The 16754-nt window shown below is 40.3% G+C and overlaps 1 protein-coding gene across 9 annotated transcripts in view; it reads right to left on the bottom strand.

Moving 5' to 3' along the window:
• The window catches only part of BABAM2 (BRISC and BRCA1 A complex member 2), a 470493-nt gene that overhangs the window by 33145 nt on the left and 420594 nt on the right, over positions 1-16754 (bottom strand). For 2 of the 9 annotated variants that reach the window (XM_055540625.1, XM_055540624.1), the window contains exons 11-12: positions 5833-5986; positions 1872-2357 (exon numbers count right to left, since the gene is read on the bottom strand). In XM_055540625.1, the coding sequence (XP_055396600.1) occupies positions 2051-2357; positions 5833-5986 (461 nt within the window). In that variant the 3' untranslated portion in view covers positions 1872-2050. Of the gene's footprint in view, positions 1-1860; positions 2358-5832; positions 5987-16754 lie in introns of those variants that run through there. The other 7 variants (XM_055540629.1, XM_055540627.1, XM_055540626.1 and 4 more) reach the window with 6 other exon arrangements.

Here is a 16754-nt window from a genome sequence, read left to right on the forward strand (position 1 = left end):
AGAACAGACCCACTCATATATGGTCTATTTATTTTGATAAAGGCATGAAGGTAATTCCATGGGGAAAATAAAAAGTTTTTTCAACAACTGTTGCTTAAATACCTGGAGATACATAAACAAAAAAATTAACTTCAGCTTCTACCTCATACCATACCCCAAAATGAATTTGAGATGGATTATAGACCTAAATGTCAAACCAAAACCAAAGCTTTAGAGAAAGAGAAGAATCTCTTCAGGCATTTGTGGAAGGCAAATAATTATGAGGATACAAAAATATTAACATAAAAATAAAACACTGATAAAATAGATTTCATTAAAAATTTTCTGCTCATCAAAAGACACTGTTAAGAAAATGAAAAAGCAAGCCACAGATTGGGAGAAAATATTTCTAATACATATTTCTGACAAATATATAAAGAACTCTTAAAACTTAATAATAAACAGACCAACAACCTGATTAAAAATACACAAAATTTGAACAAACACTTATACCAATAAGCACATGAAAATATGCTTATCAGTAATCATTAGAATATCAAAATTAATGTGATATCCCTTCACTCCCTCTAGAATAGCTAAAATTAAAAAGACTGACAATACCAAGTGTTGGAGAGGATATGCAACAATTGGGACCTGACATATTAATGGTGGGAGTACAAACTGGCACAATGATTATGAAAAAGGTGGTTAGTTTCTTATAAAGTTCATCATACACACATTCCCACTACCAATCATCTACCCACAGAATTGAAAGCATGTCTATTAAAAACTTATGTATGAAAGTTCATAGCAGCTGTATTCATAAAAATCCCCAAACTGGAAACAACCTAAACACACAATACAGATGAATGGATTAGTACATTATAGTATATTCAGATAATAAAATATTACTCAGCAGCAAAAAGAAGCAATGCCATAACAGATAAGTCTAAAATTAATTATGTTGAACACAAAAGACGTGAAAGAGTACAATCTGTATTATTCCATTTATAAGAAGCTTCTAGAAGAGGAAAAACTAAGACATGGTGATAGAAAAAGCATTGTTTTGGGAGTGAGGAGACTAACTGGAAAGGAGTAGAAGGTAACTGTCAAAACTCCATCAAAAGTTACACTTGAATCTGTCTACTTCACTGTATGTAAACTATCAGATCAGATCAGATCAGTCACTCAGTTGTGTCCGACTCTTTGCAACCCCATGAATTGCAGCACACCAGGCCTCCCTGTCCATCACCAACTCCCAGAGTTCACTCAGACTCACATCCATCGAGTCAGTGATGCCATCCAGCCATCTCATCCTCTGTCGTCCCCTTCTCCTCCTGCCCCCAATCCCTCTCAGCATCAGAGTCTTTTCCAATGAGTCAACACTTTGCATGAGGTGGCCAAAGTACTGGAGCTTCAGCTTCAGCATCATTCCCTCCAAAGAAATCCCAGGGCTGATCTCCTTCAGAATGGACTGGTTGGATCTCCTTGCAGTCCAAGGGACTCTCAAGAGTCTTCTCCAACACCACAGTTCAAAAGCATCAATTCTTCGGTGCTCAGCCTTCTTCACAGTCCAACTCTCACATCCATACATGACCACGGGAAAAACCATAGCCTTGTCTAGACGGACCTTTGTTGGCAAAGTGATGTCTCTGCTTTTGAATATGCTGTCTAGGTTGGTCATAACTTTCCTTCCAAGGAGTAAGCGTCTTTTAATTTCATGGCTGCAGTCACTATCTGCAGTGATTTAAGTCTGACACTGTTTCCACTGTTTCCCCATCTATTTCCCATGAAGTGATGAGACCAGATGCCATGATCTTCGTCTTCTGAATGTTGAGCTTTAAGCCAACTTTTTCACTCTCCACTTTCACTTTCATCAAGAGGCTTTTTAGTTCCTTTTCACTTTCTGCCATAAGGGTGGTGTCATCTGCATATCTGAGGTTATTGATATTTCTCCCAGCAATCTTGATTCCAGCTTGTGTTTCTTCCAGCCCAGCGTTTCTCATGATGTACTCTGCATAGAAGTTAAATAAACAGGGTGACAATATACAGCCTTGACGTACTCCTTTTCCTATTGGAACCAGTCTGCTGTTGCATGTCCAGTTCTAACTGTTGCTTCCTGACCTGCATACAGATTTTTCAAGAGGCAGATCAGGTGGTCTGGTATTCCCTTCTCTTTCAGAATTTTCCACAGTTTATTGTGATCCACACAGTCAAAGGCTTTGGCATAGTCAATAAAGCAGAAGTAGATGTTTTTCTGGAACTCTCTTGCTTTTTCCATGATCCAGTGGATGTTGGCAATTTGATCTCTGGTTCCTCTGCCTCTTCTAAAACCAGCTTGAACATCAGGAAGTTCACGGTTCACATATTGCTGAAGCCTGGCTTGGAGAATTTTGAGCATTACTTTACTAGCGTGTGAGATGAGTGCAATTGTGTGGTAGTTTGAGCATTCTTTGACATTGCCTTTCTTTGGGATTAGAATGAAAACTGACCTTTTCCAGTCCTGTGGCCACTGCTAAACTATAAGTGTACCTAAATTATGCTACAATAAATACGTTTAAATGATAAAGATATCTTTAAAAGAAATACGCAAAAACCCTTGCCTTCAAAGGAGTCACAGGTAGATGAAGGAAATGAGATGTATACAAAGATGTGAAAAAGCAAAGAACAATACAAAAGGGATTTCAAAGCAGTCTATGACCAATAGTCAACCCAAACTGGAGAGAGGTGAAAGAACTGCCTGTAAGTTAACGTGGATGGAAAACCATAAGGAAGACTGTGGAAGCAAGGGGAGATTTGCAAGAGCAGAAAGAGAGCAGGACGAAAGCAGCAGGCAAAGGCACTGTAAGTCAAAGCAGACACTAAATCCAACCAAGGGTCTTTCCCATGTCCACCCCCTGATTGACTCTTCGCCTCAAGCCTATCATAGGGAGGAGTACAGTCTTGTTTTACAGGATGAAGTTTGGGAAGATTAATAGCCCTGCCCACGGTGACAGAGCTTACAGATTAGAACTTGTGATGGGAACTGGGGTGCACATGACCCCAGGGCCTATGCTCATTCAGCAGAGGGGATTCACTTGTGAGGACAGAATTTGCTGGACAGCCATGAGCAAGAAGTACAAGTCACAGGAGAAGCCCTGGTCAGTGCCAGAAAGTGGCCTTTCTGAGTTCACATGTTTAGAATTTTGCTCTATGGGAGGGAATAAACAGCTGACTCCACTCCAAGGACTGTAGTGCTGTTCATAAACCATGAGAGTGTTTATGTCCTGGGCAGAGCTCTCCTAGTGAATTACAGCCCTGTGCGCACTGTGTACATACAGTATTTTCACAGGACAAAGAAGCAGGGAGTATAAGGAAGGCTGCAGTTGGCCTCTGTCTCTTTCTGTCCTGTCTCTTCACCTTCTCCCCCAATCTCTAATCTGTACTGCAGGACAGTTCTCTGGTTGTGCTTATCCACTACCTGGACTTCTGACACAGCTCAGCGAAGTTACTCGGGTCAGTTTAAGAAGGGAGTTTTTAAACTACTTCTTTCTAGCATGAGCTGCTGACCTTCTCTTTTATTACACTTAAAATGGATCCATCTTCACTACAGTAGAAGGCAGATTTTTTTTAAACACTACCTCAGATGTTTTCTTTAGGCTGGTGGTAACGTAAAGCAAATGTCTCTTGCAATTCTGAACCAATCTGTTAAGATAAACAGGCTTCACTTATGATATGCCTACACTGAAATCATAGGCTTTGGTCTGCAACTCCTTAAAGACTAAATTCATACATGCTAAAATGTTTACTGAAAAAGTACGTGTGTCTATGGGCATACACATGCACATGTGCATACACACACACGGAGATAACTTTGCCATGGAAACCACAAAAACACGTCTAGTTTAGACTCCACAGCACATACCACAAATAACAGCCCATCTTTTAAGGGCAGATCCTATGTAGACCCAGGAAAGCCCAGAAAATTAAACTGCAATTCATCAAACATAAAACTTATTTCATAATCCCCCTTTTCAAGTTTATTTCAAGATAAGTAAATCTTACTCATCGTCATTAGTTACCTTTGCATATGTTTGTTTTTTTTCTTAAATAGAATTTCAGACTTGGGCATCGTGGACAAAAAGGAAAAACACAGGGAGGAAGGGCACACTGAAGGTTCAGACAACAGCAGCTCTGGATTCCACATATGAATCTGAGGCGATCTGGGTTTCTAGAGAAAATTGTCCTGTCATTATTTAAAAGAGTCCCAATTCTGCTGTGAGTGAAAGCCTCGTACTACAGAAAGTATAGGAGATGCCAGGGGGCACCTGCGGACCGAAAGAGAACCCACAGTGGGGAAGAAAAGAGCAAGAAGCCTTACCAATCAAGAGCATTCTAGGTCTGGAAGGCCAGGTTTTACTAGTATACACTTTAAAAAACCATCACAAGTTGGTTTGACATCATAAAGGCTTTGATCTCTCCTGCTGGGCTATAAATTCCATGGTGACATGGAAAATTTCTGATTTGTTTATCACTGTATCCCCAGCCTTGGGCACACTGCCTGGAACATGGGAGATGCTCAGTGAATACTGGATGAGCAATGAAGAGGACGCTGAATTGATATTCTTCATCTCTGTAATTCTTTGGATTTGAACATCCTTTAGCTGGAATCACAGGTGTGAGCATACAGCTGTGATAAAGTAATAATCACCTGCCACATTGCAATTTATTTTTGGAAACTATGACACTGACCCACTCACTGTTGCTTCAGTCTAGGAAGGCCATGGTTCACGAAGACTTGTGCTCCAGATACTAAAGTCTTACCTATAAAAAACATTCTGCATTTATAGTTACCTATTTCATATGACTGGGGAACACTTTCTATAGAGAGGTTCAAGTGCAGTAGTTATATCTCTCAATTCCAAACTCCAGCTAAACTTCAACTTCAAATTCCCAACTTATTTCCCTAAGGATATTAAGAGTTCTAAGTTATCTGTATAGCCATTTATTCAGAGATGATGCAGGCCCTACTCTGGGCAGTGGCTGCAGAGATGCAATGAGGAATATAACTCACTCTGTTCCTTCAAAGGCATTACAGTTCCATATGAAGAACTAGGTACTGGATCCACATGTTGACTAACAAGACCAAAATTCTATTTGTTTACTGTCTGCTGAAATTTCCCATTTTAAAAAATGTGAAAGCAGCTGTCAATATTTTCATCATAGACACTGTTTATCCATAACTCCAATTCCCATCTAGTACATAGAATCTAATCTAAATAGAAAGGTAGATTTCAGAGATATCCTGTAACCCATTTTTTTTTTAAAGGCAATCTACCTGATGAGGCTAGATGAGGAGTTGGCTAACTTTTTCTATAAAGGGCCAAATAGCAATTACTTTTGGCTTTCCAGGCCATATGTGGTCTGTTTCAACTATTCATCCTGCCATTGTTGCATGAAAGCAACCACAGAAGATAAGTTTAAAAATGGGTATGGCTATGTTTCAATAAAACTTTATTTATAAAAACAGGCACAGGGCAGTAGCTTGCCAACCCCTGGACTAGATAAATAATATGTTATCTATTTGCAAGAAATAACAATTGATTCAGGGGACTTCCATGGTGGCCCAGGGGTTAAGAATCCACATTGCAAAACAGGGGAAGAAGGTTCAATCCCTGGTTGGGGAACTAAGATCCCACATGCTGTGGAGCAACTAAGTCCAAGCATCTTTATAACTACTGAGCCTGCGTGCCACAACTAGAGAGTCCATACATTGCAAGGAAAGATCCTGCAAGATGCAAAGAAGATCCCTCGTGTGCAACTAAGACCTAACACAGCCAAATGAAACAACAACAAAAACAATGATTCACTTACTTTGCTCTTTTGGCCATTTCATTTCCATCCCATCGGGGGCTGTATGGGTAGTTCTTCTGGGCCTGGGAATAAAGCTGTCCACTGTTGGTAAAGTGATAGACAGATTGGAATGTGAGAGTTGGCTGATCTCGAGGAAAAAACAGGGGCAGGTCAACTGTAAAGACAGAAGAAAGGAAAAGGAAGTTAGGGTTTAAATGCATCTTAATACACATTTTTGGCTAAATACAAATGGTGGGTACAAGACTCTACTTAAACCATGAACACTGGTTGACGCTTAGGTAACAGGTATGGAGAGAGAACCCAAGAAATACTGGGTTGGTCAAAAAGTTCATTTGGGTTTTCCAAACTTTTTGGCCAATCCAAGACAAGGTGTCTTCCCTGCCTTCAAGGAGTTTATGATCTAGGTAGAGAGGCAGTTCAGTTCAGTTCAGTTGCTCAGTCGTGTCCGACTCTTTGCGATCCCATGAATCGCAGCACGCCAGGCCTCCCTGTCCATCACCAGCTCCCGGAGTTCACTCAGACTCATGTACACAGAGTCAGTGATGCCATCCAGCCATCTCATCCTCTGTTGTCCCCTTCTCCTCCTGTCCCCAATCCCTCCCAGCATCAGGGTCTATTCCAATGAGTCAGCTCTTCGCATCAGGTGGCCAAAGTACTGGAGTTTCAGCTTCAGCATCATTCCCTCCAAAGAAATCCCAGGGTTGATCTCCTTCAGAATGGACCGGTTGGATCTCCTTGCAGTCCAAGGGACTCTCAAGAGTCTTCTCCAACACCACAGTTCAAAAGCATCAATTCTTCGGCACTCAGCCTTCTTCACAGTCCAACTCTCACATCCATACATGACCACGGGAAAAACCATAGCCTTGTCTAGACGGACCTTTGTTGGCAAAGTGATGTCTCTGCTTTTGAATATGCTGTCTAGGTTGGTCATAACTTTCCTTCCAAGGAGTAAGCGTCTTTTAATTTCATGGCTGCAGTCACCATCTGCAGTGATTTTGGAGCCCAGAAAAATAAAGTCTGACACTGTTTCCACTGTTTCCCCATCTATTTCCCATGAAGTGATGGGACCAGATGCCATGATCTTCGTTTTCTGAATGTTGAGCTTTAAGCCAACTTTTTCACTCTCCACTTTCACTTTCATCAAGAGGCTTTTTAGTTCCTTTTCACTTTCTGCCATAAGGGTGGTGTCATCTGCATATCTGAGGTTATTGATATTTCTCCCAGCAATCTTGATTCCAGCTTGTGTTTCTTCCAGCCCAGTGTTTCTCATGATGTACTCTGCATAGAAGTTAAATAAGCAGGGTGACAACATACAATCTTAAAGTACTCCTTTTCCTATTTGGAACCAGTCTGTTGTTCCATGTCCAGCTCTAACTGTTGCTTCCTGACCTGCATACAGATTTCTCAAGAGGCAGGTCAGGTGGTCTGGTATTCCCATCTCTTTCAGAATTTTCCAGTTTATTGTGATCCACACAGTCAAAGGCTTTGGCATAGTCAATAAAGCAGAAATAGATGTTTTTCTGGAACTCTCTTGCTTTTTCCATGATCCAGCGGATGTTGGCAATTTGATTTCTGGTTCCTCTGCCTTTTCTAAAACCAGCTTGAACATCAGGAAGTTCACGGTTCACATATTGCTGAAGCCTGGCTTGGAGAATTTTGAGCATTACTTTACTAGCGTGTGAGATGAGTGCAATTGTGTGGTAGTTTGAGCATTCTTTGACATTGCCTTTCTTTGGGATTGGAATGAAAACGGACCTTTTCCAGTCCTGTGGCCACTGCTGAGTTTTCCAAATTTGCTGGCATATTGAGTGCAGCACTTTCACAGCATCATCTTTCAGGATTTGAAATAGCTCCACTGGAATTCCATCACCTCCACTAGCTTTGTTCGTAGTGATGCTTTCTAAGGCCCACTTGACTTCACATTCCAGGATGTCTGGCTCTAGGTGAGTGATCACACCATCGTGATTATCTGGATCGTGAAGATATTTTTGTACAGTTCTTCTGTAGAGAGGTAAATCACCCATAAATAAAAATTTAACCAATATGAGGCATGATGTATAGACAGGTGCTGAAAGAGTACTAGGAAATGGTCGCAGAGACTGGGCAACCCCAGGCCCCTGAACCGCTGTGGCACTAATTACCTGTCCAGTATTCACAGAGAAGTTAATTATGTCTCTCTTTTAAGTACCTATTATATCATAAGCTCATCAAAGGCTGGGCAGTGTCTTTCTCATCCAGAATCTGAAGAAGACTGTTCTTAAAGATTGGATTTGGAAAGGGGATCAAGAGGGCAAGTGAACTGGGCCACGGGAAAGAACAAAGTATATCACTTTATTTTCAATCTAGAGGTGAACTTTGATACTGAGCAGTTTTACGTCTTTCCGTATATGTTACCATGTATACCTCCTCAATCAGTACGAGCTGCTTAATGGAATGCCACAGGGACTACATATGTCTACTGTTATAGTATATACTGATTTTAATATTTGCTATTTACAAATATTATGTGCTTTATGTTCATTTGGGGATCCTTTAACTCCATTTTTAAAAATAAAATGACTTCCTATTTTCAGTTCAGGCAAACTATCACTAAAAACACAGACTGTTTTGATGTCAAATTCCTCAAGGCATATAACATGTATTTCTGTAAATGTTACTCACTCTGAGGACACAGAATAGGCACATCCGTTTAAAAAAATAATACGAAAAATGTGTATAGACTTTTCTAGCTTTACAGAGTACTTTTATATACTTCATCTAATTTGATACCTATAATTCCTTGAAGCAGACATTATTTTCACCAGCTGCATTTAATAAATGACATACTTGAGTTTCCAAAAGGTTTATTAACTTGTTCATACCATAGCTATACAGAGGCAGGGCTCAAATCTAGTTCTGTAATTTAAATCCTATGCTCCTTCCACTGGCTCTCGTTGCCTTTTGCTCTTGGGTTTACTGCTCACTATGTCAAAATTACAACTTAGTAAGCTAAAGTCTCTGCTGTGAAGGATGTACAGGGTTCATCCTTTTGGCTCCATGAGGCAAATATAGGAAAGAAAAAGACATACTAGATAGCTATACATGTATCACCAAGTCAGTTAGGGTGACCTTTGACTTGGAATAGGCCCACCAAGTACCCAAAATGATTTTTTTGAAGGAAGTTAGGCTTGCAGCAAACCTAAAAAACAAAAACTGTCCAGTTGGTAAGGCCTCTTAGACCTCTGAGCATATCTGACTCTGACTCAGTGCTGTAGGGGGTTTCTACAGATGAATCACCCCCCAACCAAAGAAAAGTGGCAAGATTTTGAATGTCCATTCTTTAGTCACATTTTCCAAGTGCTTCAATGCAGTTTCAATACATATCTGTTTGTGCCAAAGCAAAAATTTGGTAACATATAGGAATAATACAAAACATGAAAAACAGACTAATTCACATGACAAGTACTTGGATTCAGAAAACCCTTTTGAATCCCTTCATCTTACAGAGTTTGATATAAAATATCTTCAGTCATTTGGAATAAATATCATTTTCCAAAATTGTTTATCTCTCTTCTGATTACTCATTTCATTTCCTCTGATTAATTTTAGAAAAAAATGCCTATTCACATGTACTTTAATCTGACTTCAACCATGTTTATATTTTATATGTTTCATACATAAAATGAGATTCAGATTAATCTCCAAAGCAATAGCTATAGCATTGGTGCAAAGTATTTAACATGCAAGGTTCCCTTTAAAACAGCAGTAATTTTCAATAATAAAATTCAATGGCAATAATTTACCAATTCAAAGTAAGTACAGTCATCATTTAGTGTCCAAGCAATATACATAATATCAGAAGCTTCATGACTCTTAAGCTACCAGCTTTCTGGGGCTTTGAAATTCATTCTGTTTTTTTGTTCCTGTTATTTTGTTTTGTAGAAAATTAGCTGCTGGTATTTTGATAGGCTAAAAAATGATTTTCCCACCTAGTGCTGAAACATCCACTCTGACCCCCTTAATGCCCAATTAAGACCAGGAACAATTCAAAATATAAACAAAATTTTATTTACCTAAATGAGTGAGTTATTCTGATTTTAAAAAACCTGTTAGCTGATATATACCAAGATTTCCCCAAAAGTATTTGATTACATAATTATTTTGCCATGGAGATTTTTCTTAAAAAGTGTAGCTGGAGTCAATACTAAAATTTGAACACAGTGGCTACATCATTAGAAGGGGTAGGACTGGTCAGAGTCCTTCAAAGATAAAACTTGGTAATCCGCATATTAATTCACATATGAGAAAATAAAATTTAAAAAATATAAATATCTTGCTTAGTTTAACGAGGGCATATCCTGCCTGGATCAGTCAGCAGTCAGTAGAAGGATGACTTCTTTAAAAATGTTCTAAGAAGGAGTTAATAACTAAAATACCTATGAGAAATACTTTGCATTTTTCTTATAAGAATGATTTGAATGGTACAAGTTAGTTAGAATTAAAAAAAAATTTTTGTTTTCCTTATCCCCAAATGCTTCTGACACTACATTTTGCCTTCAAGCTACGTCATGATTTTTCTGAACATTAAAATAATGACTGCTGAGCCTTCAAACAGCTAACTTGCTTTAAGAAACTCCTAAGCTTCTAGGCAGTTTGGGCTCGTTGTCTCAGCCATGTTAAATCTGAGCATCTGAACATCTGCTTCCTTAGAATCCAACTCCTCTACTAGCTCAGGTTTGATTCCCAGAGTAGAATCATTTCATTGGATTCAGTTACTCATTGTCAGCGTTGTTTTCACAAGTGCTTCCTATTTCCTTCTTTCTGGATTCAGAGACTGAATTTTGCCCAGCTCTTGAGCCACAGAAGAAATGGTCCCCTCCTTGTTCAGTATAATTTTCAATAGCCATTTCCTAAGCATTATTTTCTTCAAGAACTTGTTGAAACGAGTCACACTCAAACACTGCTAATTCTGCTCAACCTGGGCACTTCACAGGAGTTGCTCACAGGGCTCTGACGCCCTGGCAGAAGGCAGGAATAATTAAGTTCTGCACCAGCTTGCCTCACGCTGGACAGTCACAGCAGTGACAGGTTCTACTGGTCACAGTCCCAGAGAACTGCCCGCCGTGCAGCTTTGAGAGGCACCGGATGCACTGAGAAACTTTTGCCGCCTCTCTCCAAACCATGCTGAAGTTCTGATGGTTTTATCTTCTCTAGTAAATATGCTTAACTGCTCCTATGTGTTCATCCTTGTACCAGAAGACTTCATTAGTTTTATCTAAGTTCACAAGACTCTCGAGAAACTTCACTTCCCAGTCTCAGACCTCAACAATGGAAAAAAGACACTGAACAGCCAAAAGGAAAATGCCACATTGTGTATTCGATCCACAGGACAGCTGCCAAATACTCAACATTTCAGGCTTTGTTCTAACAAGTTTGATCATATGGTTTTTCCAGGAAAAAGGAAAAAAATCTAATTATGGCAAGATTAGAACAAGGGACATTAACAGCAAATAGTGATAACTAGCAGTCTGGCACAAAGCACTGAGAGAGAATAATAAATAAAAGCAGACTTAGGAAATCACAAAGCATCCCAGTTGCAGGAGGGGTGGTGGGGGAGGGGGACGCGATTCAGTGTAGGAACAAAGAGCTTGATCGTTCCCTCAAGCTATTACCATACATAGTTATGTTCACTCCCAATCTTGGTAACGGGGCCAACACTCTTGGTTGCCTAACCAACAGCCATTCTCCATCTTCTTTTATATGTTCAGACACCTCCTCCTGTAGTCAGAGAGCATTCACTTCCTCAACCTTCTATAAAACCAAGGCAAAGAAATGTGATTCAGTTCTGCCAATGGGACCTGAGCGGAAGTCGGCCAGGGGTCTCTGAGAAATCTTTTCCTAATTTAAGACACATATGGAGAAGCCCCCATTTCATTTTTGCCTAGATCTTATCATGTGAGATCTTGAGGCTTGGAGCTGGCACTCATCTCGTGACCATGAGCAGAAAGTCAGCCTGACATCACTGAGCTGTCGAATTCATCTCTCTCTGGTACTGCCCAGCTCTGGATTCCTTGTTATGTCAGACATTACAAGACCTAACTATTTCAACTTTTTAAATCAGGTCTTCTTGGACCTGCAATGCAAGGAAACTAAAGGAAATGTTATTCCTTGCAGCTTCTGTTCAAGAAGGCAGGATAATCGTATAATCTATTTCAGAAATATTTCCATCAAGCATGGTTAAAAACATTCAAGGCACATAAACAGGAAAGTTTTAGCTGTCTGGAAAATTCAGTTATGTGGGACAGTTCAACCCTTGAAAATGCCAGACAAATGAGGGGTTAACCATAATTGCTTCCCTGGGAGTCGTATCATCAAATATTTTCATCATTATTCACAAGTGAGCCATTATTTCATTCCTCCAAACCTTCCCAACTCTGTATTCTTGTGTGCTTGGGCTAGTAGGGAAGATGCTTCATGGATTCACTTTGTGGTGGCAATGGTTACGTTCCGATTTCCAGTCCTCTCAGGCCCCTCCAGTTCCTCGAAGCCTCAATAGGAGCTAGTTTTAACCCCATGTTGACTGGCTGTAAACTCCTCTTCTGACAATGATTCCATCTGAGGTCCATTCTTCTTAAGAGCAGTTTGTACACGTCTCATTCCTAGGCTTCCCCCCCAGTGGGCACACAACCAATTAGGGAAGTTGCCACTTATTGACTGACCACCCCTGATTGTACCTCTGAGACACATGGATCCCAACCACTAGAAAGTTAACTACCACATATCCAAAATACTCACCTATAAGAAACACAAAAGACAAGTCGTTTTCCAATTCAGAAGTGTCCCTACTCAAGGCATTAAAAATCAAATGGAGTCTCTTTTTATCATCACTGCCTTACATTTAAGTGACCAAGGAGACCAAATATTAACCACATTTTAATACATTGGTTTCAATTTTTCACTTTTTTGTGTGATTTGATCATGTAAACAGATAACCTTTGCGGGTGTAGTAATATTAACAAACTAAAAGCTGAAGTTTCCTGGATTTTGCTGTAAATGCTAAAACTCCTAGCATGGGAGGTGACAGCATGATATGATGGAAAAAGTATACACAGCTTTTGGAGTCTGATAAAAATGGGTTTCAATTCTGAGCCCTATTCATTAATTAGTGGTGAGACCATAGGCAAAATATTTCATCTCTTTGAATCTTGATTTTTCTCACCTGAAAAATGAGGGTAATAATTCTTATAGCATTGTTGAAAGAACTGAACAAAAACAGAACAGGTAGTAAATAAACATTTATTCTTTCCTCCGACTCATCCTTTTTCCTTACTTTGTATTTTTCTTTCAGTCTAGTTTTATACACTTCTATATATGTGAAATTTCTACCTATAGCATAAATTTTCACAGTGTTTAATTATTTTGATGGATCTCTTTCTAAACTTTGTACAGACCTTTACATCTCAGTAAAAATAACACACTGAAAAGAATTTAACCTTTTCTTGATGACAAACAACACATGAAAAGATCATTATACATGAGAGTCTCAAGTGTTAATAAGACTTCACCTTCTACAAAGAAATGATACAAATGAATTTATTTACAAAACAGAAACAGATTCACAAACTTAGAAAATGAATTTATGATTACAAGGGGGGTGGGAGGGATAGTTAGGGAATTGGAGATTGACCTGTACACACTGGTATATTTAAAATGGATAACCAACAAGAACCTACTGTATAGACAGGGAACTCTGCTGAATATTATGTAACAACCAACACGGGAAAAGAACTTGAGAAAGAATAGATGTATGTATATGTACTGATATAACTGAATTACTCTGCTGCCCACCTGAGACTAACACAACATTGTTGATCAACTATACTCCCATATAAAATAAAAAGTTTAACAACAGAGAAGACTTCACTTGCTCTTTCACAAATGCCTCCTACCACGAGCCAAACCCCCAGAACCGTTCGGTTAAAGAGCTGGCATGCCTTTGAGGTGGTGCTGAGGTCCCCAGTGCTACTGGCATGTGTGTGCCGTTCGCCCCCTGACCACAAACTTTATTTATTTCTGTCCCTTTCCCTGGCTCCTTTTCCTTCGCCACTTCTCACCATGGCCAGCCCGGCCTCAGTATGGTCTCTCTCTCTTGCCTCTTCTCTTTGCCTTTGGTCTGCTTTATCCAGCCTGCGTCTCAGCTCCTGACGAGTCAGCGTGATTGATTCTCTATCCGTAGGCCGGGACCTGGTGTGCAGCAGGGGCTGTATGATGTGAAGTGATGCCATGTGAGCTCTGGTTCGGGCACTGTTTGGAGTTCAGATATTATCTCCTCCTCCTCTTCCGCCTGCTGTTGTTCGCTTCCTTCCAGGTTTACAGCTAACTTCCCAGGTAGGTGAAGTTATAGGAAATCTGGTTCCTGCTTACATTTTGTTTAGCATTTGCTTTTGAAGTACTTTCTAGAGACAAATTAATAATTCCGACCCCCAATGAGCCATTCACACAAAACTCCAGGAAGAATCTCACTGTGAAAGGGATGCCATAGTGTGGGCCCAGGAAGAGCCAGGTTCTCCCACCTGGCCACATAAATGAGCCCAGGCTGAACCATATCAGCTAAGCTTCTCCTGCCATGAGCTCAGAGGGTCTCAACTAGAAGTCAGCATCTGCATCACCAAGGAATTAACCTTTGGGCCCCATCTCAGACCTCTGGTTCCTGAAAGTGCACCTGAAGTGTCTCTGATATGCCTCCCCAGCTGGGAATTACTACAAAAGCTGAGTGCTCCTAGGGGTAAGGGTCATGAATTAGTTATTTCATATTCTTAGCACTTGGCACAGGGCATCACATAACACAGGAGAGACACTCAATAAATGCTTGTTGAACTAAAGGAGTATTTGAGGGAAATGCAAAATTATAAACCTCGAGGAGATTCCATTTCATACGTATTAGACTGGCAAAAATTAAAAGCACCAGCAATCCCCAAGTATTGTCAAAGATGTGGAACACTGGACTTTCTCATCACTGACAATGAGAATATAAATTTATATAACCTCCTGCACAGTTAAAGTGAAGATGTATAGACTTCATAACTCGGTATTCCCACTTCTAAAACACTGCCACAAGTGCATAAGAAGGCAGGAGAAGGTTTGCTGTAGCACTGTTTGTGATAACAAAAACTGGAAACATCTTAAAGTGTCCATCAACAGGAGACTGAGGTACATTCCTCAATGGAATACCTTACAGCAGTTCAAACGAATGAGCTAGGGCTACATGTATCAACACAGACAAACCTCAAGAACATAATGTTCAGAGGAAAAAGCAAGTTACAGATGAGCAGTGTTCAGTATATACTAACAAAGTCCAAAAACATGCATACAGTATTACACACTGCTTATGAATGCCTATGTAGTAGAAGTATAAAAACGTGCACGGGAATGATAAACACCAGATTAAGGAAAGAAGTTCCCTCTGGGGGTAATGGGAAAGGAGAGAGGGATAGGAATGCATCATGGAGGGGTCCTCAGGGGGACGTAACCAAATTAGTAATGTGCTCTTTCTTTAAAAAACAAAGTGAAAACAAAAGCAGAAGCAATTACCAGCAAAACATTAAGATTTGGCTAAGGTGGGTACATGGTGTTTGTTTTGGTACTTTTTATATACTCAAGTCAGAGAAGGCAATGGCACCCCACTCTGGTACTCCTGCCTGGAAAATCCCATGGATGGAGGAGACTGGAAGGCTGCAGTCATGGGGTTGCTGAGGGTCGGACATGACTGAGCGACTTCACTTTCACTTTTCACTTTCATGCATTGGAGAAGGAAATGGCAACCCACTCCAGTGTTCTTGCCTGGAGAATCCCAGGGACAGGGAAGCCTGGTGGGCTGCCGTCTATGGGGTCACACAGAGTCGGACACGACTGAAGCGACTTAGCAGCAGCAGCAGCATATACTCAAGTAAAGCAGACAGACATTGATATTCAGAGCAGCACAAAACAATCAATATGATTCCATTTGTATAAATTTCAAAAACAGGAAAAAATAATGATATATTGTTTATGGGTATATGTTACGTGACAGAAGTATCATGTAAACATAAAATTCAGGGGAGTGGTTACTCCTGAGGGGGACATGCTTAGGGCTTCTAAGATACTGGCACTGTGTTCCATTTCTGAAGTCGGTGGTGTTTTATTAGTCTTTAAAGTACATGGGTATGTTTTCTATGATCCTTGTACATATATTCAAAGAAATATTTTTTAAATGGGAGCATTTATAAAACTAAGAGAGTTTAGAAAGTTGAATGGTCTTCAGGGAAAAATAAGACACCAAAGTTGTAAAGAAAAATAAAATAACATAGAAGAAAATGGTGCAGAAAACCTGGAATACAGCTTACAGAGGCACTGCAGAAGAGGGACATTCTCTCATGAGAACACTGTCAGGCTGGCACAGTCAGCTGGCCCACTGAGTCACTCCTTTGCTCCCAGATTTGCTGAGTGGAAGGCGGAGTGCTGGGAAGAGTGAAGGTGTCTGGGCCCTGAGCACTGGCAGGCACAGGGGAAGGGGAGAAGTTCCCACAGCTCACATGGGATGACAGCAGAGGTGCGGAGGGAGGGGACACTGCTTGAGGTGGATGCTTTGCAGAAGAGATGGATTTTGAGTTGGATCCAGAAGGTTAAGGGCTGAATCAGAACCAGAGTCTGGGGGATATCCGTAAACAGGGAAGAAGTCAATAAAGCTTTGATGTTGTGCAGGTGTAAAAATTTTCTTTTTTTAAAAAACAATTATTTATTTCGTTGTGCCAGGTCTTAGTTGCAGCATGTGAACTCTTAGTTGGGGCATGAGGGATCTAGTTCCCTGCCCAGGGATCAAACTGGGTACCCCTGCAGGGGCAGCACGGAGTCTTAACCTCTGGATCACCAGGGAAGTCATCAGTTTTCCATTTTTATTTGACTCT

The sequence above is a fragment of the Bubalus kerabau genome, chromosome 11, assembly GCF_029407905.1.
Source record: "Bubalus kerabau isolate K-KA32 ecotype Philippines breed swamp buffalo chromosome 11, PCC_UOA_SB_1v2, whole genome shotgun sequence".
In the NCBI taxonomy this organism is placed as follows: Eukaryota; Metazoa; Chordata; class Mammalia; order Artiodactyla; family Bovidae; genus Bubalus; species Bubalus kerabau.